This window comes from Eulemur rufifrons, chromosome 7 (genome assembly GCF_041146395.1).
Source record: "Eulemur rufifrons isolate Redbay chromosome 7, OSU_ERuf_1, whole genome shotgun sequence".
NCBI lineage: Eukaryota > Metazoa > Chordata > Mammalia > Primates > Lemuridae > Eulemur > Eulemur rufifrons.
This window is the reverse complement of record NC_090989.1, coordinates 201,639,369-201,666,918: the sequence shown is the minus strand read 5'-3', so window position 1 is coordinate 201,666,918 and position 27,550 is coordinate 201,639,369. Positions and strand designations below refer to the sequence as shown.

At 53.1% G+C, this 27,550-nt stretch overlaps 1 protein-coding gene across 4 annotated transcripts; it reads right to left on the bottom strand.

Moving 5' to 3' along the window:
• Positions 1–6,890: 6,890 nt before the first annotated feature.
• Positions 6,891–26,897, bottom strand: SUSD3 (sushi domain containing 3). 4 transcript variants are annotated; one of them, XM_069474023.1, is made up of 5 exons: positions 26,810–26,897; positions 14,571–14,759; positions 12,614–12,761; positions 11,423–11,581; positions 6,891–7,405 (listed from the first exon to the last, which is right to left on the bottom strand). In XM_069474023.1, the coding sequence occupies exons 1-5, from the start codon at positions 26,895–26,897 to the stop codon at positions 7,189–7,191; spliced, it is 801 nt and encodes a 266-aa protein (XP_069330124.1). In that variant the 3' UTR covers positions 6,891–7,188. The 4 variants fall into 4 exon arrangements, with proteins under 4 accessions (XP_069330124.1, XP_069330125.1, XP_069330126.1 ...); XM_069474024.1 differs by lacking the exon at positions 11,423–11,581; XM_069474025.1 differs by lacking the exon at positions 14,571–14,759.
• Between the last annotated feature and the right edge of the window lie 653 nt (positions 26,898–27,550).

The window sequence follows — 27,550 nt, the reverse complement described above, 5'->3', positions numbered from 1 at the left end:
ATAGAGGAAAAGAGACCTCAGCCCAGTAGAACTGGGCTCAGCTCCGAATACAGCAAGGACAGTGGGGATTTATAGCCAAGGAGCAGGGTGGGGCTCAGTGATAGAAAGTGTCTGAGAGGAAGCATCAGGGATTGGGGGTTCTGGCTGAAGACAGGCCAGGGTGAGCAGATGCCACCTGGGGGTGGTGGGGGCTGAGGAACCCCATCAGATGCCGAGGGTGATCAGATAGTGAGTGTAGGGGGTTCTTGCTAAACTAGATTTTACAAGGAAGTGCACAGATGGGCCTAGGAGGAGGGTCAGGAGCCTCGTTAAAGTTTGGTCAAGCAGAGAATTTTTATGTCACAGATGTCCTGGCCCTGATACCCCCGACACTCCTCCCAACTGCCTCCACCTTGGTCTTTCACTTCTTTTGAATTTTGTTACCATGACATGCTTTATCTGATGAGAAACACAACTTGAAAATTACATAGGGAAAGCTCATTCCCACGCACTGGGCTGGGCGCCGCACTTCCCGTGATTTTCGCAGGGCCGGCCCCTTCCTTACTCAGGCCTCTGTGCACCTGCCCCTTCCCCACCTGTCGGCTCTCCCTTCCAAGTGTAGCCCTGCTCCCATCTCTGTGACCGCCACCCCATCCTCTCTCTCCTGAAAGGTGGCAGCTTCCTCATTGGTTCCCTGCCCCACCGGTGGCCACAGGGGCTGTAACCCTGAGTCAGCCCCTCCTTCCCCTGGCTCACAGCCTTCCTCTTCCCCCGGCAGCCACCTCTGCCATTTCCAAACCTTCATGTATGCTGTGCTCTCTGCCCAGAACACTCTTCCCAGCTCCCTGACATCCTCACTCCCTTAGGGCTATGAGCACTCCCAGCCCCTGTTCTTCAGAGCACTGTCCCTACCAGATGACAGTTTCCTTACTGACCATTGTCTCTGCTGCAGCCTCCACTCCACAAAAGCTGGCATTCAGTAGGCACTTAATTAATGCACATGAATAATTCTGTTGATAACTCGGGTGAGGGACAAGAGGTCAAGGATAGACACTATAAGACAGAATTATAGGGCCAGGGTGGCCTCCCTGAGAGGCTGAGGCTGAAGACCGGGTGTTCCCAGGCCAAGGTGAGTGGGACGTGGCCTCCGTGGGCTGTGGGAGGCCGGCAGGGCTGGAGTCGACTATGACTGTGCAAAGGGGTGATGGCGGATGATGAGGGGCCTGAACACTGAGGGGGAGCAAGGACATTCTCCTCCCAAATTCTCACATGACCAAGGGCTACTGTTCACCCATTCATTCACTCATTAATTCATTCAACAAATGTCTCTAAACATATTCCCAACCTACAGCTAGATCACAGGGAAAGCAGAGGAAGCCATGCTCCCCTGGAGCCTCCTTGCTACTGGAAGACACAAACACACATCTGCGTGTCGGTGCCGGTAAGTGTTATGAAGAGAGTCAGGCAAGGTAAGAGGCAAAGGATGGCTGGTGAGGTCACCAGCCCCCAGCAATCCTCACATCCTGGGTCATGCCTTCATGTAGTCTCCTGTGATGAATCAGGCTGGTCTGTGCGACCAATGAAGTGCGCAGAGGTGATGGTGTGTGACTTCTGAAGCTGGGTCACAGAAGGCATGTGGCTTCAGCCTCGTGCCTTTGGACAGCCTATTCTGGAATGAACCAGTGGCCATGTTATAAGGATGCTCAAGCAGCCCTGCAGAGAACCCTGTGTGGGGAGGAACTGAGGTCCCCAGCCAACAGCCGGCACCACCTTGCTATGAGTGATTCACCTTGGAAGTGGATCCTAACCTCCAGTCAAGTCTTCAAATAAGACTGCAGCCCTGGCTGACACTTGACTGCAGTGTCAAGTTCAGGTGACCCTGAACCAGAACCACCCTGCAGAGCTGGAATTCCTGACCCACCAAAACTGTGAGAGATAAATTATGATTGTTGTTTTTCAGCTACCACATTTTGGGGTAATCAGTTACATGGCAATGTGCAATGAATGTGCTAGACATCTGAGCAGAGGCCCGGCTGAAGTGAGGGTGCTACAAGATAGCAGAGGAAACAGCTCATGCAGGAGCCCCAAGGCAGGAATGACCTTTCTGTGCTTGCGGGACAGCCAGTGTGGCTAGAGTGGAGTAAGGGGACCAATAATAGGGAGTGAGGTCAGAAGGTGACACAGGGTCATGCAGACCGGGCAACTGGGAGCCCATAGTTTGAGGGTCATGAGCTGAGGGAAGGGCATGATGATCTGTTCTGATTTGTATCTTTTTAACAACCCTTTGTGTACACCAAAGAACTGAAAGCAAGATCTCAAAGAGATATTTGTGCATCCGTGTTCATAGCAGCATTATTCCCAGTAGCCAACAGTCCATCCACAGATAAATGGATAAACAAAATGTGGTCTGTCCATACAATGGAATATCATTCAGCCTTAAAAAGGGAGGAAATTCTGACACGTTACAACATGGATGAACCCTGAAGACATTAAGTGAAATAAACCAGACACAAAAGGACAAATACTGTATGATCTCATTACAGTATTATGTGAGGTACCTAAAGTAGTCAAATTCATAGACAGAATGGCTGCCGGGCACTGTGAGTGGGGAATGGGGAGTTAGTGTTTAATGGGGACAGAGTTTCAGTTAGGGAAGATGAAAACGCACTGGAGATGGATGGTGGTGATGGTGCCACAACAGTGTGAATGTACTTAATGCCACTGAGCTATACACTTAAAATGATTAAAATGGTAAACCTTATGTTATATATATTTTACCAAAAACAAAAAGACAAACCTTCTGGTAGCTATGTGGAAGTAGGCTCTGGGAGGGCCTGATTGGAGATGGGGAGACCATGAGGAGGCTTGACCCAGAGTGGTGGCTGCAGGGCGGGGAGAAGGGGTGGATCCTGGGTGAACTTTGAGGATGAGCCAAAGGCCTTGGCTGTGGCGTCTGAGAGTAAGTGAAGAGCCATGGGGTTGGGACTTGGGGGAGGGGAGGGAGGAAGACAAGAGAGCTCTTCTCTGGCCATGCTGAGTTTAAGAAGTCTGAGGGCATCCGTATCTGAGCTCTGTGACTGCTTGACTAGTAGAACAGTGTTCTGGGCCCAGGCCTTAAGGAACTGACAGCTCCTACCTCCTGTCCCTTAGGATGCTGACTCTTGAAACCCAGTCGCCATGCTGGAAGGAAGCTCAGGCCACACAGTGTTTCAATGTAGAGCATCAGCTAAGATCCCAGCCAACAGCTAGCGTCAACTGCCAGTCACATGAGTGAAGGTGCCCCTGGGAGATTCAGCCTCAGCATCTGTCTAACTGCATGTGAGAAGCACAAGCAAGAACCGCCTAGCTGAGCCCAGCCAACACACAGAACCAGGAGAGATAATCACGGTAGCTGCTGTTGTTTGAAGCCACTAAGTTTTGGGGTGATTCACTGTAGAGCAATAGAAAAATGAAACACAAGGTAACCAAATTGTTGAGGAATCAACTCATGAGACACAATTTTTTCCCCAGCCACTGTTCCCCAACTGGGGGATATTCTAGTGAATGATGTCTCCTTTTGACATTTAGCTCTATTCTATAACTTTTCAGCCACTTCTGGTTATTAGAATGGCAACATTCCAGTATTTAAGGCTGACTCGTGTTTTTTTTATAACTTAGTTTTCACATCAACTGAAAACCATGGGTCTCACCAACACCAAATTTGAAAAACAACTGAAGCAGTTGAAGAGGACTTGAGGCAACGACAAGGACATGGTAGCCTGGGTACTGTTCACAGCTACCTGGTTCCCCTCTCTTTCTGCACAACCAGAAGAGTGACCCTCCTAGTGACTTTGTGGCTAGATAGGGTCACATGCTTAGTCTGGTTAACGCCTTATTAATGGAAGTGATGTGCATTCCCTCCAGGCCAGAGCATTTTGTTGCTGGTGCAAGCCCCTCGCATCCTCTTCCCCTGCCATGAGGCTGTGCACGCTTGCGTTAGAATCAGGGCTGCTCCACCAGTGCGAGGTCCTGGTGACTCCACTAGGCTCAGGCCCTGCAGATCCCGGCTGGACACAGTGTGAAATAAACTTGGTGGTTTGAGGCCCTGGGGATTATTTCAGCAGCATAACCTCACTAATCCTGATGGACACAGTGATAGAAGTTTCTGTTTTTTTAGCAGAGAAGGTAAGTGTAGGCCTGTGCCATGTGGCCAGCAGGGGCCAGGTGTCCTAGGCAGAGGGAACAGCGTGTGTTAAGGCCTTGGATGGGCATGACCTGGGTGTCTGGGAAAATCATAGCGGCAGACGGTCCCTGCTCTGTTCCCAGTGCTAGTGGAAATTGGGCCTCTCAGGTTTTGGGGAGATTTGGGGCCAGCTCTCCCTCCCTTTTGCCCCGTGGGGCAGAGCCCCGCAGCTCTGACAATGCCTGTGGGAGGACATGACTCTCCACTCAATGGCATCTCGCATGGAGTGAGACCCTCCAGCCATGGTGCAGACTTTGGTGAGCGGTGTCCAGTGTCCTGCACTGGGCAATGGTTCTGCGCTGCCAGGCCCCATGTCATTTCCCTCCCCTTTAGCCCCTCTGCCCACTGTAGCCCCTCCTTGGCCATCTGGACACCCATTTCTGTATCTGGGAGCTGCAGCCTTTCACCCCAATTCTCCTGTCCTCTGCTCAAGTAGCCCAGGCTCAGCTGCCTGGGAACAAAACTCTTGTCTCCCCCAAACCTTCACAGGCAGGCCTCTTGGTCCCCCTTAGCTCTGCTGCCTGGCCAGCCCCGAGTGGCAGAGGGTCTATAGGCTCTGCCTACCTGGCTCCCACCTCACCCCAGTGAGGGTTAGTATGGTGGGGAAGGCTTGGTGGGGGCTAGAACTTAGAACAGGAGAACCCAGAGCCTTTTGCCATCTGCGCAGGCCAGAGCTGAGGTCCTGAAAGGAGCTGAGTGGTTTCTGAACCCCATGACGCAAATCAGCATCATCCTGTATCCAGATCGGAGGCAGCAGGGTGGGCCATGGCTCGTGCGCTGCTGCCTGGCCCTGGCCTGGCCTGCAGGACCCTCCAGGCACACTGCTGGGGGCACTGCTTTCCACTCCCATCTTAGCTGGGGAGAGTCTTCCCGGGCCTGTCAGGAACCCCAACAGATGAAAGCTGCATGTCCTGGTGAGGGCTGGGTCTGTCTCCTCCCTGCCTCAGTGTCCCCTGCACACCCACTGAGGCCCTGATACACCCCAGAGCTCGACATGAAAACCACCAAGCATACCCTCTGGCCTCACTGTCCCACTCCAGGAATCTATCCAAAGGAAACAGCACCCTGGCACCATGGTGTCTACAAATGTGACAGCCAAAAATGTGGAAACCACCCAAGTGTCCCTCACCTGGGATTTATCATATAAATTGTGGCACGTCTGTCAGATGGACCGTGTAGTCCGCACCAGGAGAGCATTTGGTTCTACATGATGTGAAGACATGACAACGTGGCTCCCGCTGACAGCGGGCAGTGTGGGCGAGAACTTCTGCATGACTGCCGGCCCCTCCTCCTCATGGCCCCAACATGGCTGCTGGGCCTCCAGGCAGGAAGCAGGGGAATGGCAAAGGGCAAACCCCAGTGACTTTTCTCAATGGCCAGAGACAGGTTACATCCCGAATTATGGGAGGTTGGAGGTATATTTTCAACTGGCCCAGGACAAACATGGGGCTCAGAGGTGAGAGAGAAGGTGGGACATGGAGCTAGCGAATGAACTCTGAGCTCATCTTATTTTTAAATTTTATTAAAAAAAATTTTTTTCAGAGACAAGATCTCACTCTGTTGCCCAGTCTAGAGTGCAGTGGTGTAATCATAGCTCACTGTAGCCTTGAACTCCTGGACTCAAGCGATTCTCCCACCTTAGCCTTCTGAGTAGCTGGGACTAATTTAAAAAAAAATTTTTTTAGATATGGGGTCTTGCTTTGTTGCCCAGGCTGGTCTCAAACTCCTGGACTCAATATCCTAAGTAGCTAGGATTACAGGAGCACACCATTGCACCCCGCTCTCCGAGCTCATCTTAAACAGAAGCAAACAGGAGGCATGGCAGCAGGCGCAAATGTCTAAAGCCATACCTGCACTGGTGTGTGTATGCACACACAGGTCCGCTGTACAAACCACTCCCTCTGGGAGTGAGGCTGGGAGGGTAAAAGCTGGGGTTACCTTTTATAAAACTGCTTTTACAAATAATTGGGTTACAGGTGATTGTGATGGTTTTAAAGCATGTCTGCTAATTCTTTAGTACTTCTCCCACCTACCAGTGGAGTCCAACTCTCCTCCCCTTGATTACAGGGCAGCCTTGACTCCTAACGAATAGACATGGCATGACTTCAGAGGACAGGACCCAAAAGGCAAAATGGCTTCTGCCTGGAACCCACACTGTGATTCTTACCTTGGAAACCAGCAGCCATGTTGGAGGAAGCCCAGGCCACGTGAGGCAGCCTCATGGGGATGTTCTGGCCAAGACCCCATGAGGTCTCTGCTGACAGTCAGCAGCAACCCCAGACCTGTGAGTGACCCAGCCTTCGATATGACCACAGTGCTAGCCACCAGCTGACCACCGCCATCACGGGCAACTCTGAGTGAGAACTGCCAGCTCAGCTCCAGCAAGCTCAGCACTGAGAAGTGATAATAGTGGACAATTACAGTTTAAGGCTACTATGTTTGAGATTTTGTTATACAAGTCGAAAATCTGAACAGTGATTTTTCACCTTTGTATTTTTCAGTATTAGAAGTAATTCTTTTGTTTTATTTCATGCCCCTCCCTTGCACCTTTCCAGACAACGGATGCAGAACCCTCAGCAGGTCCCGGCTTCGAAGCAGCACATCCTGTGGAGGAAGATGCTGAGGTAGCCATCTGTAGTTGCTGAAAAGAAGTTTATTGTACTATGCAAAACTAGATTTGCTAAAAACATCTCCAAGTCGCCTTAAATGAACCCTAGCTGGAAGGAGGCCGCAGCCGGTATCTTGACCTCAGCAGCGGTTTCAAGTAAGCCATAACTATAAAAATCACCACAGCTGGGCTCCCTTGGGACAACACCCCCTGCTGGGTCCTCAGCCTTCGGTGTCAGCTTGGCCCTGAGGGGTCCCTACACCTGGAAGCTGATGTCACTAACCAATCTCGAGCTGGACACGTTGAGTTGTAGTTGACTGACTGGTGGGGTCAGCCTGGCCTTCCCAGGGTGGAGGGTGGGCACTGCCGCACTGCCCAGTCACCCTGGGGTGTACGCTGCAGGCTGTCTCGCCATTCCTGCGGCCAGCCCAGGGGCAGGCAGGGTCTGTCCTGGGTTCACTGTGTGCACCACCACCTGGGCTCGAGGTGAGCTGGAGGGGCCGCTGGGGCTCAGAACTCTGGGCCCCAGAGTCCAGGGGTTCTTGTCCGTGCTGTGGGTTGCACTGGCCAGCTCACTGGTGCTCTCACCGTAGTCTCTGTGGAGAGAGGAGGCATGAGCTGGGGGAAGAGTGGGGACAGGAGTTAACCCCAACTTCACAACTTCCTAGGCACCCAGGCCTTAGGCCTTCAGTGAACCTGGGGCAGACCACTGCTGAGGGTTGGGGAGCCCCCATTTCCTCCTGTCAGAAGCTGTCCCACAGCCTGAAGCACAGAGAGGCCCCTATACCTCCCTCCTGGGCCCTCTCTCCTAGGCCCCGCCACCACCTAGGCCTTAGGTCCCTTACACATACAACCAGGGGGTGGCCCAGGGGCTGGCTGCTTGCCTTCCTAAGGTGTGGGAAGGGGCTTATCTAGAGGGTGCAGGATCCCAGCTGCCTGGCCGGGCCTGGGGACATCCCAGGCAGAGAAGGGATGCTGGGGAGAAGAAGCGTCAGGGAAGGACACCTTCCCTCCTGCCAGGCCCATCCTCTTTGGTGGCCTGGAGCTGGATCACCCACCTTTTATACCTTCGGTACTCAAAACACAAACTAGGCCATTCTTCAGGCTGATCAGACCCTCGCCTGGCCCCTGTCCTCCAGGCCCTGCCCCATCTCTGGCCTCCACACACACTGGCCTCTGCTCCCTGGAGGCTGCCTGACTGCTCCAGCCTCCAGCCCTTTGCTCGCTGCCACCTCCCCTAAGATGCTGTCCCTCTCTTCCCCCAGTGCAGGCTCTCTCAGGCTCTTCCCTGTAGGTAGGCATCACCTCCGCCAGGGAGCCTTCCCAGATCACTGCTCCCATCCATGCCTAATTCTCAGAAAAACTCTGGGAAGTAGAAGGAGTTAAGAAATGATCTATTGTTTCAATGAATAAGGGAATAAATTGATTAATTAATTAGTGGAGAGGAAAAGTAGCTCAGTGGACGTTGGAGCCAGACTTTGGACTCCAAACCCAGGTTCACTCTTCCCAGTTGTGCTTGAGTCTACACAAGTTTCTTAACTTATCTGGTTCTTCACCTGTAAAATGGGATAAAAGTAGTATCCACTCCCTGAGGTTCAAAGAGTTAATATTTGGAAGCGTCTAGAACAGTGCTTGGCATATTGCCAGTGCTGAGAAACGTTTATGAAACAAAAGCAAGCTCAAGGGGCAAACCTGGCCTTGCTAAAGGCGATTTACCACCTATCCAGGCAGTCTGGGCCTTGCCAGAGGGGTGGGTGGCCCCAGGACCCACTGATGCAGGGGAACCTGCCTCTCTTGTGCCCTGCAGCCCTGGGCGGGAGGACCTTCTCTAAATCCCTCTCAAGCTGGGCTGTACTCGGGGTCCCCATGTGTGGGAGAACTTGGTGGAGGGTCTCTGCCCCAAGAACCCCCTCCTTCCCCCTCACCACCCACTTCCTGCCTCTTGAGCTGCACCAGCTAGAGCTGACTATCATAGTGGCCCCCCAGCCAGCCTCTTCAGGGCAACCCCCTCCCCCTAGGCTCACCCACTCCCTAGTGGAGGTGAACACAGTTCCCGACACAGGTCTGGCAGACATGTAGACCCAGACAGCACCCCTGGGAGCCCCTCGGCCTCAGGCTCTGACCAGTGAAGCCCCTGCAGTGGCAAAAGCTGCAGTCTCAGCCACCCTCATCCTGGACACCAAGTTGCCTTGAGTGGCAGGTTCCTTCCACCATTCCACAGGCGCTTCCCCAGTATGACACAGGGTGATCTGGTCACCGGGCTGTAATGGGGATGGGGTATCATGGGGTGGGGGAAAACAGACAAGCTTTGACACCAGCCTTGGAAGTCTGACATATTACAAAAACGCATTAATCAGAACAGCCCCAGCAAAACTAAAAGAAAAAGGGAAAGAGCCTGATACACTTGCAGCCAGCTGACAGGTCTGGCTCTCTCTCAGAACATACACAGAGCTCCCGTCGTTGTATGAGAAAGACATTAGCAGGTAATTCAGCAGAGAAAACAGAAAATGACTAATACCAGCAGTGCCACTGGTGAGCCAAGGTTCCGAGAAAACATTCTTCCTCAACATTAATCAAAGAAATGCCAACGAAAACTCCCTGTGTAACTTACACCTGCTAAATAAATAAACAAACAGGAAACAAATTGTTACCACTCAGGGCTGACGTGGTTGTTGTCAAACTATGAACTAACTTGTACTTGAGCTCCCAGAGAAAGAATTTTGTAATAAAATATTTAGACTGTTGTCCTAAAAAAAAATCCGTTCCTGGGATAGCCCCCAAGATGTATCTCAAAAGAGAAAAAAAGTACTAAGCACAAAGGCACTGACCACCCTGACTGCTCAGTAGTGGACGCTGGAGACTGGATGAATGAGTGGCCCTAAAGAGTGAGACTCCGGCTTCAGACACCAGGTGAACTGGAAAGTGCTGCTAAGTGGAAAAGGCTCCACGCACTGTTTCAGCTGCCATCTCGATGACCAACGCCCACCTGAAGCTCCAGGGAGGAGATGGGAGGTGGATCCCTCTCCCGCAGGCGTCCACCAGAACCAGCGTGGTACACGCAACATAGGACCACACAGGTCACAACCGCCAGTGTCTCAGTTTCCTTGTCTGCACAAGGACGGCAGTATTCACTGAACTCTCCCACTGGGTCTGTGCACACACTTGGACTCAGGTGACCTCAACAGCACGGGGAGGTGGGCACTACTGTGATCTTCACTTTGTAGGCAAGGAAACTGAGGCATGGAGTGGTTACAGTCACATAGCGAAACCACAAGGGCCAGGAGCGAGTGTTTGCTGCCTTAAAGGCTGTGATGGGATGGCCTCAGGAAGCAGCAGGCAGCACCAGGCTCAGGGATGCCATCTCGATGCCTGCCCAGGCCCCCAGGGTCTAAGCCGTTCCCTGCCCAGAGGAACAGGGTTCCCGAAGCAGTGGCCGACCCCAGAGCCAGGCACAGAAAGTACAAGATGGGCCTGGAACACCTCGTGCAAGCAGGAAATGCTCAAACGACAACGGGAATGTATCAGAAGGACCCAGGCCACAGCTTGGCAGGGCTCCTGCTGCCAAAGAACAACTGGAGCCCACAAAAAGCAGAAATTGTGTAGGGGCGGGGATACGGCCACGGCAAGGCTTGGCGGAGCTGGTAACAAGGAGGACAGGAGGCAGGGACAGGAGATCTGTCACTATTTTACTTTTATGTATGTGTAAAATTTCCCAAAATAAAGGAATATCCACAAATTCATATTGATACTAAACAAAACAAAATGGAAAGAAAGTAAAGAAAGAAACCAAAGACCTCATCCTCATTCCTCATGGAAGAAATGTGAGAATCCCAATAGAGTTAGTAAAGTCACCTTTACTGTAACTCCCCAGGTGACAGTGGACCAGTAGGTTCACCCCTGGACAGTGAGGCCAGGGGTCAGAGGTCACTGGGGCAGCAGAGGCCCCTTGCAGGGCCCTTCCCCACACCCTCATGGTGGAGGGATCTGGGGGACTCGTCTCAGCCAAGAGACCCTAATCCGCGTGGCCCTCAGGGGCAGCCTGGCCCACATCGGTGATGGGCACACACAGCACCACCCAGCCCCGTGCAAGAAATGCACACCCAGGCACAGTTGTGCAGAAACACCAGATAGATCCAAATGGGGGTCTCTGTACGAGACTACTGGCCCAGAGCGCTCAGAAGCCAACGCCAGGCAAGCCAGAGAGCCCGGCCCAGTGTAAGGAGCCCAGAGACCTGTCCGCCGAGTGCTGCACGTGATGGTGGACCAAGGGTGGGCACGTCCCCTGCTGATAAGAACACTGGGAGGGATTCCCTACTCCACAGGCTGCCTGTGTTCAGGATTGGATTTCTGGAGTCAGAAAAAGAATGTCCTTGTATTGGTTGGGGGATGGGCGGGGCAGGGCAAGGTGTAAGAGACAAAGAGAAGGAGGGAGGGAGCTGCCAGGTCTGTGTGGAGTGAGCATGGGTTCCCGGAGGCTTCCACTTCCCTGCAGAGTTGAATTCCCAAGATGCAAAGTCGGGTAGGGGCAGCTGTGAGCACTAGGATGTCACCGTCAGGACAGAGTGCTAGGAGGACCACTAGCAAGGCCGGGAACCAGCTGGGGCCGCACTCACGTGGTGAAGCTGTGGTTGTAGTGCGCCTGGACTGGCTGGCTCCCGGCCTTGCTGCTGCTGCTGCTGCTGCTGCTGCTGTTGAAGCCCTTGAGGCCGAGGTACGAGGCCTGCACCGTCTCCAAGTCCTCGCCTCTCAGCTGGTGCCACAGTTGGGCCGCCCTGGAGGAGAGAGTAGGGTGAGACACTTTGAGCATGCGCACTCGTCCCTGACAGCCACAGAAATGTGCCCCACGCAGGCCCAGGCAGGGTGGCCAACCTCTAAAAGAGCCGGACGGTGGGTATTTTAGGCGCTGTAAGCCGTACGGTTTCTCCCGAAGCTAAACTCTGCCATTGCAGCTCAAAACCAGCCAGACACCAAGAGATGATGAATGTGCTTGTGTTCCAATAAACCTTAACTCACAAAAATAGGTGGTGGAAAGTTCTGGACAGTGCTGATGGTTGTACAACTCTATGAATGTACTTAATGCCAACAAACTCTACACTTAAAGATGACTAAAATAGTAAATTTTATGTTATATACATTTTACCAGAATAAAAAAATATAAACAAAAAAAAGAATAAATCACTGTGGGGAAAAAAGTCTGGCAGTGGCCAGACTTAACCTGTGGGCTATAATTAACCAACCCTCGGTCTGTGGTGACAGTGACGCCCCCTGGAGCACTGGGAGGCAACTGCAGCAGCCCTGCATGCCACTAACACAGCAGGATGTATATCACATGTGTGTGCAGGTATAAGAATAACACAATCAGGCCAGGCGCGGTGGCTCACTCCTGTAATCCTAGCATTCTGGGAGGCCAAGGTGGGAGGATCGCTTGAGCTCAGGAGTTCAAGATCAGCCTGAGCAAGAGCAAGACCCCATCTCTACAAAAAATAGAAAATTAGCTGGGCCATGGTGGTGTGCCTCTGTAGTCCCACCTACTTGAGAGGCTGAGGCAGGAGATGGCTTGAGGCCAGGAGTTCAGCCTGGGCAACAGATCAAGACTGTCTCTAAGAAAAAACAACTGCTCCAAGAACCCACAGCCTGGCCTGTGTTCCCCCACAGCTGTGATGCCAATGTAGGCTGGGGGCAGCACTTGGTATGATGATTCTCTTACTAACCAGAGCTGCCCACAGGGGCTCTCAGACACCCGGACAGACAGTGCCCACTCCCGGCAGGACCCTGAGAACCCCGAGGCCATGAGGCCACTGCACCTGTCCGAGCGCCGCTGTTCGCTCCTCTTCACGCACTTGAGGAGGCAGCAGGTGAGGAAGGCCATAGACATGAGCAGGATGATGGCGCAGCTCACGATGGAGGCGATCACAGCCACCTTGAAGCCGAAGGTCTCATGTGGCGGTACAGCTGTGCAGGAGACAACTGCCAACTCCTGGATACAGTTCACTCAGCCCCACCAGGGGTGGGAGCTAGGGGCCTCAGGGGCCAGGGAGTCTAAGAGTGGGGTGGATGGGGTCCAGGAGTAGATGGCGCCTGGCTGGCCCTCAGTGAATCCCATTCTACGGGGAAGGCAGTGAGACACTAGTGGCTAAGCAAAGGTCTGCGAAAACTGTATTTGGGGATGGGGCAATTAGGGAAGACTCTCCCCAAGGAGGGGGCATGTTTGCTGGGTTTTGCAGGGTGTATAGGAGTTTACAGAGTGGCCAATGGGAGAAGCTCTGATAGGGAGGTCAGCATGATGGCCTCCCTGGCTCCCACCCACTGGAGCCCTGACTGAGGAATAGAGGAAGGGTAGGCCACAGACAGCAGATGACAGCAGACACAGCACTGAGCAGGACTTGTCCAGTCACGGTCTGAGTTTTCACAATGCCCCAAGCATGGTGGGCGGGATTTTGCCCCAAGCTGGCAAAATCCTTCATGCCAAGCCTTAATGGGATATTCTGTGTACCAAGAATTCTTGGATCACTTTCTACGAAGGAGCAAATTCAACGAAAATGCCTGTCTTTGGGGTCAAAGGGCATTTGCCATGTATCAGCCTTGTGACCTCAGCTATGTGCTAAGAACTAAGATTCTAAGGGATGTTCTAGGAAAGAAAGGCCCCAGGACCCTAATTCAAGCAACACCTTGTACTCTCCCCACACGGTGTCCCCCAGCCCCCACTTCCCCTGCTTCCTAGCTGGACACTGGCCCAGTGTGAAGATGATGCCTCCAATTGGTCACATGACCACATTCTGTCCAGGGGCAGATAAGGGGAAGTGACGAAGGACAACCTCTAAGAACCTTCCCTGAGACACTGGGGTGTGCTCTTTCACCCTAGGGACCTCTCGCCCCATAACAACTGCCTGGAACACAGTTTGTGGCCACTGTGGATCATGACATTCGGGCCATACCCAACAAAGCCCTGCCAGGGAAGGGGCCTGGGTCCCACCATCACGAAGCGCCACATGAGCCTGGCTGCCCATCCTGAGGGTCAAAGCTCCATGTGGTTAACCTTATTATTGTGGGTTTTCTGCCTCTTGGAATCTAATCCTAACAGATACTTTCATTCTCAGAGATTCACCCAGCACATTATCATTTTAAAGGCTCTGAGAAGTCCTGCCTTTGCCAAAGGCATAAACCCAGCATTTGCCAAACTCTTTTGACTCTGAGCCCTTTTTATGCACAAATCACAATAACATAACACACAAGGCTTCACTCTGGCAAATAACATGCTGGGCACTCAACAGGTACTATCTCATGGACCCTTTAACACTCTGAACAACAAATATAACCAGAGAACTAGAAAACCATGCCCTCCCCTAGACTGGCAGTCCCAGGGCTGGGCACATCAAGGCCCTCTGTGTCCACAGTACTTTGAATTCTTGGCACACAGAATATCCTATTAAGGCTTGCCATGTGCATGCGTGAAAGAAAGGAAGAACAATGAACATAGTTTCCCACTCAACAGAAGCCAAAGTGCCAAAGTAACTTTTAGGCAGTGAGGGAGCTCAGGGGCAGAGCCAGGATCGAGGCCTGCTGGTTGGCCTTGAGTCCACACTGCAGACGTGGTGCTGTGGGCCGATGGCCGCTGTGAAGCAAGGAAGCTGCCTGCTTCCCTAAACAGCAGCCCAGTCTGTGTGGACACCAACACCACCCACGTGATGGGGTTTAGGGCCACCCTACCACCAACCCCACAGCCTCTGAGCTGTAGGTAGCCTGGGAGGGAGGGGGCCTTACACTTGCACACGGGGGTTCCTGAAGACCACTCGGCGATGCTCCCCTTCCAGACGCAGGTAAGGAGGCCGGACCCCACCATCTGGTGACCGGAGGGACAGTGGAAAAGCAGCACGGTCCCCAGAGAAGTGCCATCGCCACGAAGGACTTGGAAGGTGCCCTTCGGGGGCAGCGGCAGCTGAGCGCACGTGCCTAGGGAGACAGGCGGGCAGTGAGGCATGGTGGGTGGGAGGGGCTGGCACAGCACCAGGGAGCAGGCGGGGGCCCTCAAAGGCTGCGGGATGCTCTGGAGAAGGTCACATGGGTCCATCTAGACACTGGGACAAAGCAGAGGTGGATCCCTTCATGAAACACAATCCTACATGTTCTAAGGATTACCATGTTAAAAAAGAAAAACAAACAAACAAAGAAAACCCCAAGTGTTAGAAGACAGTAAAAGCAAATACACATTATCTAAGCATAGCTCCAAAGACAGAAATCAAGAAAACAAAAGGGGAAGAGATCAACAGATGTGACTGCAATAAAGAGTAAAAAGCAAAAGCGTCTGTGACTCCCTAATAGTTGAAAAACAAACACAAACTCAGATGAAAACAGTTGGCAAAAGATATTTGGAAAACATAAGACAAAGGTTCAATAGCCTTAATTTATGAAGAGATCTTATACATCAATAAAAGCTGAACATCATTTTTTAAAGAAAATGGACTGGGAACAAGCAAATCACAGGGATATAAAGGACCAACAGACGTGAAAAAATGCTTATCCACAGGTAATCAAAGAAATGCTAATTCAAATGAGAGCTCATCTTTCCCTCATCGATGCAGCAAAGATTAAAAGAAAAAAAGATGACGTGCAAGTCAGCCAGGGCTGGGAAGTGACTCCTTCCAGACTGGGGTGTAGATCCAAACCTTTCTGGATGGAGTGTGATATATGTATAAAGGACCTTATGTTATATATGCACCTGAGGATTTGGCCAAAGGAAATAAAAATCTGCCAAGACTTCTGTACCAGGATGCCCACGTCAGAGCCTTACAGAATACTGAAAAATTGGACACTACCTGTGTCTCCATGAGTAGGGAATGATTTACTAATCAAAGTATATCCAGACAACAAAATGCCATAAAGTAGTTACAATGATGTTGTCGTTAAATAAGGACATACAGAGATGCTTCAGATGCAGCATGAATCATGAGAATTTTTATAAAATTATAAAATTTATACAATTATAGCAATGACAACAGCTGGGCCTTCTAAGGGACTTGCCGCGGGCTGGACACTGTTGTTAGTGCGTTACATGCATTAACTCATCACTTGGCCCAGCAACCTTCCCAGGGGGAACTGTCAATATCCCCACTGACAGGTGAGCAAGTTGGGGCAGGGGTCTAATATCACTTCCTGCGGTCGCACAGCTCATATGTTGCAGGGCAGACTCAGAGCCAGGCAAGAAGGCTCCTGTGCCCATTTGGGTCTGGCTTCTCTTCCTTGGCACAGGGCACCAGATGCTTCGTGTGTATCAGCAGCTGGTTTCTTTTCACAGCAGTGAAGCACTCACTGTGTGGATGGGCCTATTTGTTCCCTACATTTGAGTTGTCTCTGGCATTCAAGGATGCTCAATGAAACTGCTGAGGACATTCTAAAGCCTGTCTCCTGGTGCCCAAGTGTGAGAGGCTCTTCCTCCTGCTTCTCTGGTATTTCCTGGGTTTTGTGCACTGACACCGTAGCACTAGTGCATCAAAGGCAGGGAACAGGGTGGGCAGGTGGTGCTGGTGCGTGGCATGTGCAGAGGCAAAGACTGCCCTGAGGCAGCAGCCACAAAGGAGCACTTGTCTCCCTCCGCACAGGCAGGGACCAAGACTCAGAGATGGGGACAGTGGTAGGGACAGAGGCCAGGACACACAGAGCCTGGTGGACCCTGTTATTCCACACAGACCCACTATGACCTTCCCCTGTACTCTGTGTGCTATGTCTCTAGCCAAGACCATGCCTTGGGTGCCAGGCACAGATGTCCTACTGCCCACTGAGCCTGAGGTGACCTGGCCAAGCTCCTGAACTCCCCCAACCTGCTTTCACATGGCTTCCCCATTCTAACTTTAATTTTAATTAGTGATCCTTCCATCCTTCAGTTGCTTGGGCCCCAAACTTCTCTACCCATGACCAGTTCTCTAGCAAACTATGTGGACTCTAATTTCAAAATTATACCAAAGACATCTGCAATACACTGAATATCATCCCCCAAATTTATTCATGTCCACCCAGGAGCAGCTGCATGGGCTGGCTGTGTGCCCAGGCAGGGTCTTCATCTGCAGAGCACAGCAGCCCATTTCTTACCCCACATCTAAATTCACCAGCTCATCTAGAGAGGAGACTGGGGCTCAGAGAGGTCAAGCCACCCCCAGCCATGCTGACCCTGCCCTTCTTAGGGCCCGGGTATTAATGGGGCATCAGCAGAGCCAGGCTTCAGCCCAGGGCCTGCATTCTGCCAACTGGGAAGTGGTGAAAGCTAAGGCTGCCAGAGCTTCCTCGCCATGGCAGTCACCATGAGGGATGGCATTTCACTGTACTTGGCCAGGTACACTGACCCCCTCCCCAGCAGCACCCAGTGGCCTCCCTGCCCTTGGCCTCTGCCCCACGGAGAACCTGGGGACCTTAAGAAGCTGAGATGCTGAGAGGGAGAGTGTGGAACCTGGAGTGGCCCTCAGGAGGGGCTGAGGCAGACTCCTGCATGGTCAGGCCATGCTACTTCTGCCCTGAGGACACTTGCTAGCACAGGGTGGGAGGTAGAGGGGGTGTAGGGGATAGGAAGGGCTTATGGTTTGTGCACTTTGCTGGGAGGGATGGGGAGGCATTGACTCTGGATCAGCACAAACAACACTGGGTGCCTAATAGGTGCTGTACTGTGTTACTGTCCTATGAGGAGAGCGGGCTATCCTCACCTTACCGATGGGGAAACAGGCACAGCAAGGCTCAATGACATGCCCAAGGTCACTCTGTGGGAAGACGGTAGGGATGGAATTGAGACCCAGCACACTGTCTGGAGCCCCACCTGATGGCTAAGCCCAGGGGGAGAACCTGCCCTGTCCCAGCTCATCCTAGGTGGTGTCAACCCCAGTTCCCATCCCTGGAGGTCTCTGCCTCCAGTATCCCTTCTCCCCACCCCAGAGTTGCAGCTAGGGATGTGACCGCCATTAAAAACTATATTTTCCAGCCTGCCCTGAAGCTCAGAGCAGCCATGTGATTGAGCCTAACCAATGGGATATCAGCATGCAGCGGGGAGCAGCCATGTGACTAAATGTGGCCAATGGGATGTGAGCACAGGTGCCATGCCACTTGTGTGATGGGGAGCAAAGATGGTACATGTGTGAAAGGGTGGACCGACCCCTCAGATCCTAACAAGAGACAGAAATAAACTCCAGCTGGAGTTAAACCACCACTTTTTTTTAAATGGATTTGTTAAGTAGACTGACTCAACCCTGATACAAAGCTTTAGTCAACATGTTTCAGCCCAGTGCCCTATTTAGCACTTTGGACCCTGCCTGGCCCACCCAGGTCTCCAAGGCAACAATAACAAAAGGAGAAATGTCAGTGACAATACTAAAGGAAGAAAGAATAACACTCAGACCTTACTCTGTGCTAGGCGCTGTGCTGGGCCTTCAGTAGCTGTGGGCGACTAGCACAGAAATGAGCACGTGGACTCCAGCCTGCGGGGCTCCTCCTCCACCTCCACCACACACAGATGGGGACCCGGGCAAGGGAGCCTACACCAGCCTTGAAGTCAGCACAGCTGTTGTGCCTGCCTCGGGCTGTTGTGAGGAGGAAAGGAGGTGAAACGCTGAGGCATCTGGGAGGTGCCTGGTACACACACAGGCGGGAGCCATGGGGATCCTTGAATGAACTGCCACCCTCATTTTGCAGCTCCAGAAATCAAGGCTCAGGGACACAGCCAGCTGGTGGTTCAGCCAGGGTCAGTCTTGAACACCTGGCTCTTCATCTCCTGGTCACCCCATCCTGTCTGCTCCTTCAGTATCTGGGGAAGGCCAGCCTCTTGCGTGGGCAGGACTATTCTGACTGCTCCCTGTCTGCAGATCTTCATTATCAGCATTACTATTAACAATAATGATGCATACTTGCATAGAACATTTTGTTCAAGAAGCACCACACATTCCTCACCTCATGCAACACTCATAACAATTCCAAGAGGACAGCAGGGAAGAAATCATTATTATTACAGATGAGGAAACCAAGGCTCAGAGAGGTGGGCTGACCTGCCCAAATACCCACTGGTAGAGAGGGCAGAGGTGGCACAGGACTCACTGTTTTTCTTTTCTAATTTACCCATTTTTTTGCTGTGACTTTTGTAATTATCTTATTAATATATAAATGCTGTTTATATAGAAAAGATACTAACCCTCTGTTACACACGCATGGCAAATATCTACCCCCTACTTCTTGTTCTGGTATTACATTGGGAATCTTAAACACTGAATATTCATATACAAAAGAATGAAGTTGCACCCCTACCTCACACCATATACAAATATTAACTTAAAATGAATCAAAGACCTAAATGTAAGAGGTAAAACTATAAAACACTTAGAAGAAAACAGGGGTAAATCTTTGTGATCTTAGGCAATGGTTTCTCAGATATGACCCCAAAGACGATAATAGAAAAAAAAACCATGACCTCATCAAAATTAAAAACATTTGTGCTTCAAAGGACAAAATAAAGTAAAAAGACAACCTACAGATAGGGAGAAAATATTTGCAAATCCTGTATCTGATAAGAGACATGTATCTAGAATGTATGAAGAATTATTACAACTCAATTATAAAAAGAGCATCAAATTTTAAAATGAGCAAAGGATCTGAACAGGCATTTCTCTTAAAAAGATATACTAATAGTGTCCAATAAGCACGTGAAAAGATTCTCAACATCATTAACTTCAGGGAAATGAAAATAAAAACTACAATGAAGTACACCATTTCATCTCCACCAAGCTGGCTATTCATCAAAAAGAGAGATAACAAGTGTTAGGAAGAATGTGGAGAAACTGGAACCTCATATGCTGCTGGTGGGAACATAAATTGGTGCAGTGGCTTTGGAAAATGGTCTGGTGGTTTTTCAGACAGTTAAATATAGAATTACCATATGATCCAGTAACTCCACCTGTGGGTAAACCTCCAAGAGAAATGAAAACACATGCCCACACAAAAGCATACACAAATGTTAACAGCATTATTCACAATAGCCCCAAAGTTGAAACACACAAATGTCAACTGATCAATGGATAAACAAAATGTAGTTCATCCACACAAGGGAATACTATTCAGTCATAAAAAGGAATGAAGTACTGACACATGCTATGACAGGAATAAAACTTGAAAACATTATGCTAAGTGAAGGAAGTCAGACAAAAAGTCACATATTGTGTGATTCCATTTATGTGAAATGTCCAGAATAGGCAAATCTGGAGAGAGATAAAGTAGAGTAGTAGTTGTCAGAACCTGTGGGGAGGGGAGAGTTAGGAGGTGGCTGCTAAGGGGTCTGGTGTCTTCTTTTAGGGTGATGAAACTATTCTAAAATTGACCGGAGTGATAGTGGCACGTTTCTGTGAATGTCCTAAAAGCTACAGAGTTGTACATTTTAAATGGATGAATTGTATGGTATGTAAATCATAGCTCAATAAAGCTGCTAAAAAAATCAAGGGGAAAATATTTATGTCAGTTAAAGAAATGCACATTTAAAACCTAAGATATTCTCTTTTTAGGTCTCATATCTTGGTCAAGATTAAAAAGACCAGCCTACCAAGTTGGTGAGGGTTTGGGGGGAGGGGTGCACAGCTCCTGGGAATGGTGTGCAGAATGGGGAGGGCTTTCCTAGGCAGAGCCCTGCCAGGGGTGCTCAGATGGCAACAGCTGGCACAGAGTACCCCTCTGTTCTTGGCACAGCTCCAAACCCTTGGCCTGGGCTATTTCCTGTAACCCTGGACCGACCCTCACTGGCCTTGGGTCACCCAGCTCCCAGTGGTACAGCTGGGATTCGAACTCTGACTAGAGTCTGGGCCCTGCATGAACTACCATGTTCTGTAGCCACAGACATCAGTGCAGGAATGAGCACATGAATGAATGCGTGAGCAAGTGCATGGAGGACTGGCAGCCTGGCCTCACAGACAAGATCTGCGATCAGTGCCACCCCAGTGACAGGAACCCCTTTGGTTTTTCAGGATCCTGGGATCTGGATATGCACTGCCCTTCTGGCCAGGGAGGTGGACATGGGATTTTGGAGCCATGGCAGACACACAGGGCAGCCATGGGCCAGCCACATGGTCCCTTCCCCAGGGCCTCCAGGCAGCCGACACTTCCCAGTCCTCAATTTAGAGCTGCAACTTCTGCATTTTTCAGCTCCCCAGCCCACTGTGGCCCTGGAGAGGAGGCCCCACCAGCCGGAGTTTGGGGAGCAGCCAGGGAAGGGGAAGGGCGGTCGGGGAGGGCGAGTCTGCCCAGCACCCACAACGGCGCCTGGCTATCTGTCTGCCCAATGAGAGGGCAAGTGGATGAGCTTGAATTCATCCTTTAGAAATAAAACTAGAACTTCTTCACAAAACTAAGATGCCTAGAGGGGCAGACCAAGGGACGGGGACATGTGATAAAGCAGTCAAGGAAAGATGTTAAGGAATTGAGCTGGTGGGTGTGCAGTCATAAAACCCTTTCAACTCTGCTGCAGGTTTGAAAGAAATGAAAACGCAAGGGGAAACCTTGAGCATTCGTGCTGCTGACATCTAACTGACCCCCTGGGTACATCCGCTGCCCGCCCAGAGCCCGGGAAGTGGGTGGCTGTCTTCCCTGCCCAGGGCTGCTGAGCTGCCGCGCGCTGGGGACCCCTGTGTGGGCGCTCGCTCTTCCACCTGAGCCTGCGTGCTGCAGCAGGAACACGGGCTTCCGCCAAACAAGACGGACGTGACCGCCAAGGCCACCAAGCGTGTGAGGCAGCCAGGCCCAGCTCTGGAGTCCGAGGACCTGGGTTCAAGGGTCAGCCCGGCCTTACCAGTGGGGTGACACCGGTCACTTCTCCACCCTGAGCTTGTGTCCCCACCTACAAATACCACACTGTGCAAAGTGGGGCGAGGACGGAATAAGATGTCTATGGCTCTAGCAAGGAAACCACCACCGCTGACTTCCTCTAAGTGTGTCTTAGAAAGAGCACCCCCACCCATGTTGTGTGGATGGTGGGGAGAAGGCGGGGTACTGAGAGGTCCCGTCGCGAGTCGCGGTTCACGGTTCACACTTTGTCTGTCAACAGCCACATCCTGTGCCCTCTGCCGCAAGGTTTGGCTACGGCCAGGGCTCTCCGCCCCAGACGGCAACTGCAGGTGGCGTACTACGCTTTACGGCAACCGCGTCAACACCGGGGCGGGGGACGGGGTTGGGGGGGCGCATAACCCCTCCCCAAGATCCCCACAGCCTCTCCTGCCTTATTAAGCCTCATAAACATGGGGGATGAAGGTCACAAGAAGTCACCACCCACAACCAAGGAAAGGAGACTAGCCAGCGATGTAGTATAATACTGACCTGTAAGAAGCCCAGAATGTACTGTCAAATTAAAAACATAAATAAAAGTAGAAAACAATTTGGAGTGCAAGCTCAGTAAAACTGATGTTGGCCCCATAACTGTACATGGGCAGGGAGGGTGTGCAGAGAAGGCTGGTGCCCGGTGGGGGCTGGGGAGAGGCTCTAAATGCAGTCCTGGCATCAACCCTTTACTTCGAACCAGCCAACCAGGGGGTCCCATGCCCTGGGTCTTAACGTTAAGTGTACTGTTGGAATGGTCTCCCTTTAAAAATAAAATGGAAGAGCCTGAGGGAAGTAACTGCAGTAGGAAGGAAGGGGGAGGGACGAGCCCTGGCTCAAGGCTCGCAGCCCTGGCCTGCCTCCTTGTCCTATCTCAGGGAACCTTCTGCTGCCCGCGCAGCGCGGCCAGGAGGCCCTGTCTGGTCCAGTCCGTCAGCCGGGGAGGCAGAGTCACCTGCTAGAGGCCACAGGAAGAGAAGCCACTGGCCGGGAATGCCCCTCTTATGTCCTCCCCCAGCAGGGTGGGTAGGCTTCCTGGGGGGCCAACCCAGGGGTTCTTGGGGTCTGCTCCTGGCACAACCACTTCCCAGCAGCAGATCCTTGCCTAGCTCAGCCTCAACTTCCCTGACTGCAAAACGGATGACCTGCCCTTCTAGGGTCACAGGAGGAGCGGGACCACCCTGCAGAGACTGTGGAGCAGGGGAAGGATAACCCCTAGGCCAGGGCTTTAACTAAGCCACATCCTGAGCACCCCAGGATGTGAGCACCCCAATCTGCAAGGTCCATAGAACTCAGGGAACCTTCACCCCTCAGGTCCCCATCCCCCCAGTCCAAGCACCCAAGGGACCTTCACCCCCACCCTCCAATGGGGTCTCCTGCACTCCCTCCCCGGGCCTGGAAGGCCAGCAAACACTTCCTCTGGGCTGGGCACATTTTCTAGATGAGGAAACTGAGGCCCGGAGACCTGCCCAAGGCCCCTGGGTGTACAATGGCAGTGCCAAGTGTAGGAGCCTGACTTCTGCCCCTTCAGGGTGACCCTTTCCATAGGACTCTCGGCAAATTAGCAGCCAGGATGGGGCGGGCGGGCAGGCGGGCAGGCAGTATCGTGCCAGGAGTTGTGGTTTATGATGCCTCTAACTCTAACAGTACCCTTGAAATCACCAAGGCATGGTGGAGGGGGCTGGTGGACTCCATCGCCCATGTCCCTAACCACCGCACAACCGAGTCCCATTCACACAGAGAGAGGCCTTGAGTCCCAGTCTGGAGATCCACGGCCATCCCTCATTGACACCCCCACCCCAGCCTGGAGTCCGGCAGCCACCTCTCACTACCTCCTGACAGCTCCTCCCCAAGCTTGGGGCCTGAGAGGCACCTGTTCCAAATCCCCTTAAAACTCTCAGGAACTCCGAACGGCCCTCAGACACCCCTCCTGGCCTGGCCCCTGCAGGGGATGCCCCCAGCGGTCCTTGAGGACACCCCACATTCCCTAAAGGTGGAGGCAGAGGACTTTCCTCCCTGGACTCTGGCCCTGCCTGGCCACAGGCCCCCTAGGGACACTGGACACTGCCTGTTCTCCAGCCCTGCTCTGGGGCACTTCTTACTCGCCACCCTTTAGACCCCCTTTTTTCACTACATGCAAGTAAATCTTCAACAAGAAGGAAAACAGAAAATGTATTTGATGCAAACAAAATACAAAATAAAAACACACAGGGCCCAGCCTTGCCCTCCCGTGGTTCAGTGGATGGTGGTGAGGATGCCATGTGGCCCTCAGCCCACCTGCCAGCCCTGTACCCCCACCTTACACCTCTGTGCGGCTCCCCTGCCTCAGCTCTCTCACTGAGAGCCGCAGACCTGATCTGGTTGGGTCCCCATCCTCCCAGCCCCTGCAGCCAGCTGGGAGTGTGCGAACAATCCTTGCTTGTTAATCTTTTATCTGAAACCTTGGACCACAGGCCGGACCCTTCTGTCCTTCCTGGCACCCACACAGCCACTATACCCTGACCTTGCCTGCTGTGGGACAAGGTAAATAAGTTCCCTTTTATGCTGGCAGAGGCTGTGGGATAGAGGGCACCGGGAGTGGGAGACGCAGGCTACTAGACCCAGCCTCACCTAGACTTGGTGACCAACCCTTATCCCCACCTGCCCATGAATCTGTGACCTTGCTCTGGGTCTCAGTTTCCCCAAATGCAACATGGGAAATTTCAGGAGAGATTTCTCAGAGAGTTCAAAGGGTGACTTGTGCACATACAGGTGCTCTGATAGCAAGCCCCCCAAGACCCTGGCCCACAGCCCTGCCCTCGCTGAGCCCATCTCCCCATGGAGGGAGGGCACAGGCTTCAGAGCCGTTGCAGCCCTGGGTCTCCCAGGCTGAGCAGCAGGTCAGCCTCACGCCATGGAAGGCACACTCTCCTCTAGAACAGGACTGGTTAATTTCTAGGAAAAGTGTGCTCCCCAAATCCCCGGCGGGGAAAACTGAGGGTCCAGGAACCTATGCCTCTTATCCAGCAGCTCTGCCAAAACCCTGGCAGGAGGCCACAGCAAGGCATCAAGGGGCACATGAGCACATGAGTTCTCACTGGGCCTCAGTTTCTCCTCTGTAAAATGGGCACAGCCTAGCTCTGAGGCACAGCTTCAGGGGTGAGACCAAGAAGGCGCCCATGCAGTAGGCCTTCACCTAGCCATCTGGCCTCCTGCTGTCCCCCTTTCCAGGCCCTTCCTCCAAGGTCCCTTCCAGTGGCTTTGGGGGGGGGGCGAGGTCACCCCCAGCCACTGGAACCCTGCATTCCTGGACAATCTCCCAGATCAGGGAGTGCTGGAGCTGCCCTGGGAGCAGGGCCAGGGGCCAGCCATGCAACAAACTATGAACTCCTGCTGAGCCAGCCTCCCCCACCCCAGCCCCTCACCCAGGAAAATGAGGGAAGACCCTCTGGATGTCGCGTGCGTCTGGACTACTCCACTATTTATGTCTACTCTAGGAAGACCAGTGGTGATGGCCCCATTTTACGGATTGTGGGGAAAACACACACCCCAGTGCTGTGTTTTAGATGGTGCCAACGGTTTCCAAAGGCTCCCAGCCCCATCCCTTTGCTTCACGGTGCAAGAGACTGAGGGTCCAGCGCCAGGGGAGTGATGGAGTACAGATGATGGCATCACCCCTGCAGCAAAACAAGGACCCTCCCTGGCTCCACCTGGCCTATCCACAGCCTGGGGGCAGGTATACAGTGCTCACGACTTAACACACAAGGAAACTGAAGCAGAGAGCTGGAGAGACTCACCCTAGGTCAAAAGGGGTATTCTAACCCCAAAGTCCAACGAGGAGCCCAGTGCCTGGGAAATGCTGCGGTCTGAAAGGGGATTGAGCTGCAGCTAGTCAAAGGCAGGGGCACAGGCACAAACAGGAGCACAGGGTGCTGGACTCAGGGACCACCCCCCACCCCCGCCCCCCAGAGATTCCTAGCAAACAGTCTTTTGTATGCAGATATGCCAGAGCCTCCTACTGCATTACCTTGGGCAAGTCCTGCTACCTCTCCTACAAGGGGCCCTGGACACACACTCCCCTAGGCTGTTGTGCCAGTAGGAAAGGGTCCCAGGCAGTACCAGGCCCTGGGCAGGCCCCCCTCAAACACAGAAGAAAAGTGCTCCTCACCCCAGCATTGAATAAGGGACCCTGGGCATTAGGCTGCCTGGGGGAGTCAAAATAAACCAAGCCAACCAGGGCCAGGGACAAGTCTCAGCTCCCACATTGCTGAGTTGCACACCTCTGCTGGGTGACAACTTCCTGTGCCCCAGTTTCCCCATCTGTGAGAGGGAGCCAGGCTAGCCAGTTCCTTCCACTCCAGGCCTCAGCTTCCTCCTGTGCAAAGAGCCTAAACCCAGCGTGCCTGAAACACCCGGGCCCCTCAGGCCTAACCTTACTAGGCAGGGGCCACAGAAGTGAGCTTTTGGGACATCTGAAATACAGAGTTTCGGTTTGGTTCTGTTTCTAAAAGGGTTAGACATTGGAAGCATTCATGGAGCAAAGCCAGCATTTAAACACCAGTGCCTGCACTAAAGGTGAAAGTTCTTTAAGCACATTCTTTAAACCAAACAATTAAAAGTAAAATAAAACCCAGCCTCCCTTCCTTTCGGAGACCTCTGAGCCTTGGAAAGCTGAGGCCGGTCCCAGGTCTGGCAGCCACTGCCCTCTTGCAGGCTCAGTTTCTCCATCTGCAAAGTGGGGCTACAGTGGTTACCAGGGAACCCTAAAGAAGACACCTCTCTCAGAGCGCCCAGCTCTCCCCTTCCGCTCCCGAGGCTGCGTGCCCCGCCAGGTGAGGCCAGTTCCGACTTCCCCTGGCGCGGAAGAGGGGCGCGATTGGAACTTGGGGCCCGGTGCCCGCGGCGCGGAGAGGCGTGGCCGCCGCGCGGTCCTTAGGCTCCCCAGACTGCGGCGGGGCGACCACCCGGGAAGGGGCGCGCCGTCCTTGGGCTGACAGCTGCAAGTCACCATCTGGTTTCCGACTGCTCGCCACTGAGCTTCGGCTCCATCCGGACGCCCGCTGGGCCGGCGGAGAGTTGAAGAGGTTCGTCCTAGGGGTCCCCGGCTGTGCCCCCCAGCCCCTGCTCCCCAGCACCTCGGCTTCCCTGTCTGTGAAATGGGCGCAGAATCCCGTACGCGGCCCCGCGGCCCCAGCCCTCACCTGTGCGGTTGCCCGGGGCAGACGTGGTGCCCCCGGCCCGCCCCCGGGGCCTCGCCTTGCCGCGCAGGGTCGCTGCCGCCCCGCGCATCCTGCGCGCTTCGCGGCGCTTGGCTGAGCCTACCCCGGACCGCGAGCGGGGCCGGCGGGAGGGGGCGGGGTCTGCGGGAGCACGCCCTCCAGGGGGGCGGGGCGGGCACCGACCAGGCCCCGCCCGCCCCTTGGGCCGAGCTCCGGGGGCGGCTCCTGGGGATACCAAACCCCGAGGGGGCGAAGTTGGCCAAGCGAGAAGTGTCACTCCCCCAGGGCCTTGCAGGCGCGTTTACCTCTGTCCCCACACCTTCTCCCTCCCGATCCTTACCTGGCCCCTCCCGCCCAGTTCTCACCTTCACTCCTAGTGTGGTTTTCCAAGTGCTTCCATGTATTTTTCTGAGCAGCGTTTTGCGTTCTAGAGTACACAATTCAGCAGGTACCAAAGGGCGAAGAGCAAAAACCCTCCATCTCCGCCCCTCCGACACACCCCATCACCCCCAGGGTGTCCCACGTGGACCCAGCCCTCTGTCTCATGTCTCACTGTGAGCGGGGCCTGCTGAGGCTCCCTCAGGTGAGTGCCCGTACAGTAGGTTCTTCCTGAGGGGCCCCTGGGTGGTGGAAGCAAGACTCAACCCCCTGGGGTCTGGCTCCAGGGCCCACACACACCTGGGGACCCGCCTTCTCCTGGCTTGCCCCCCCCCCCCACACACC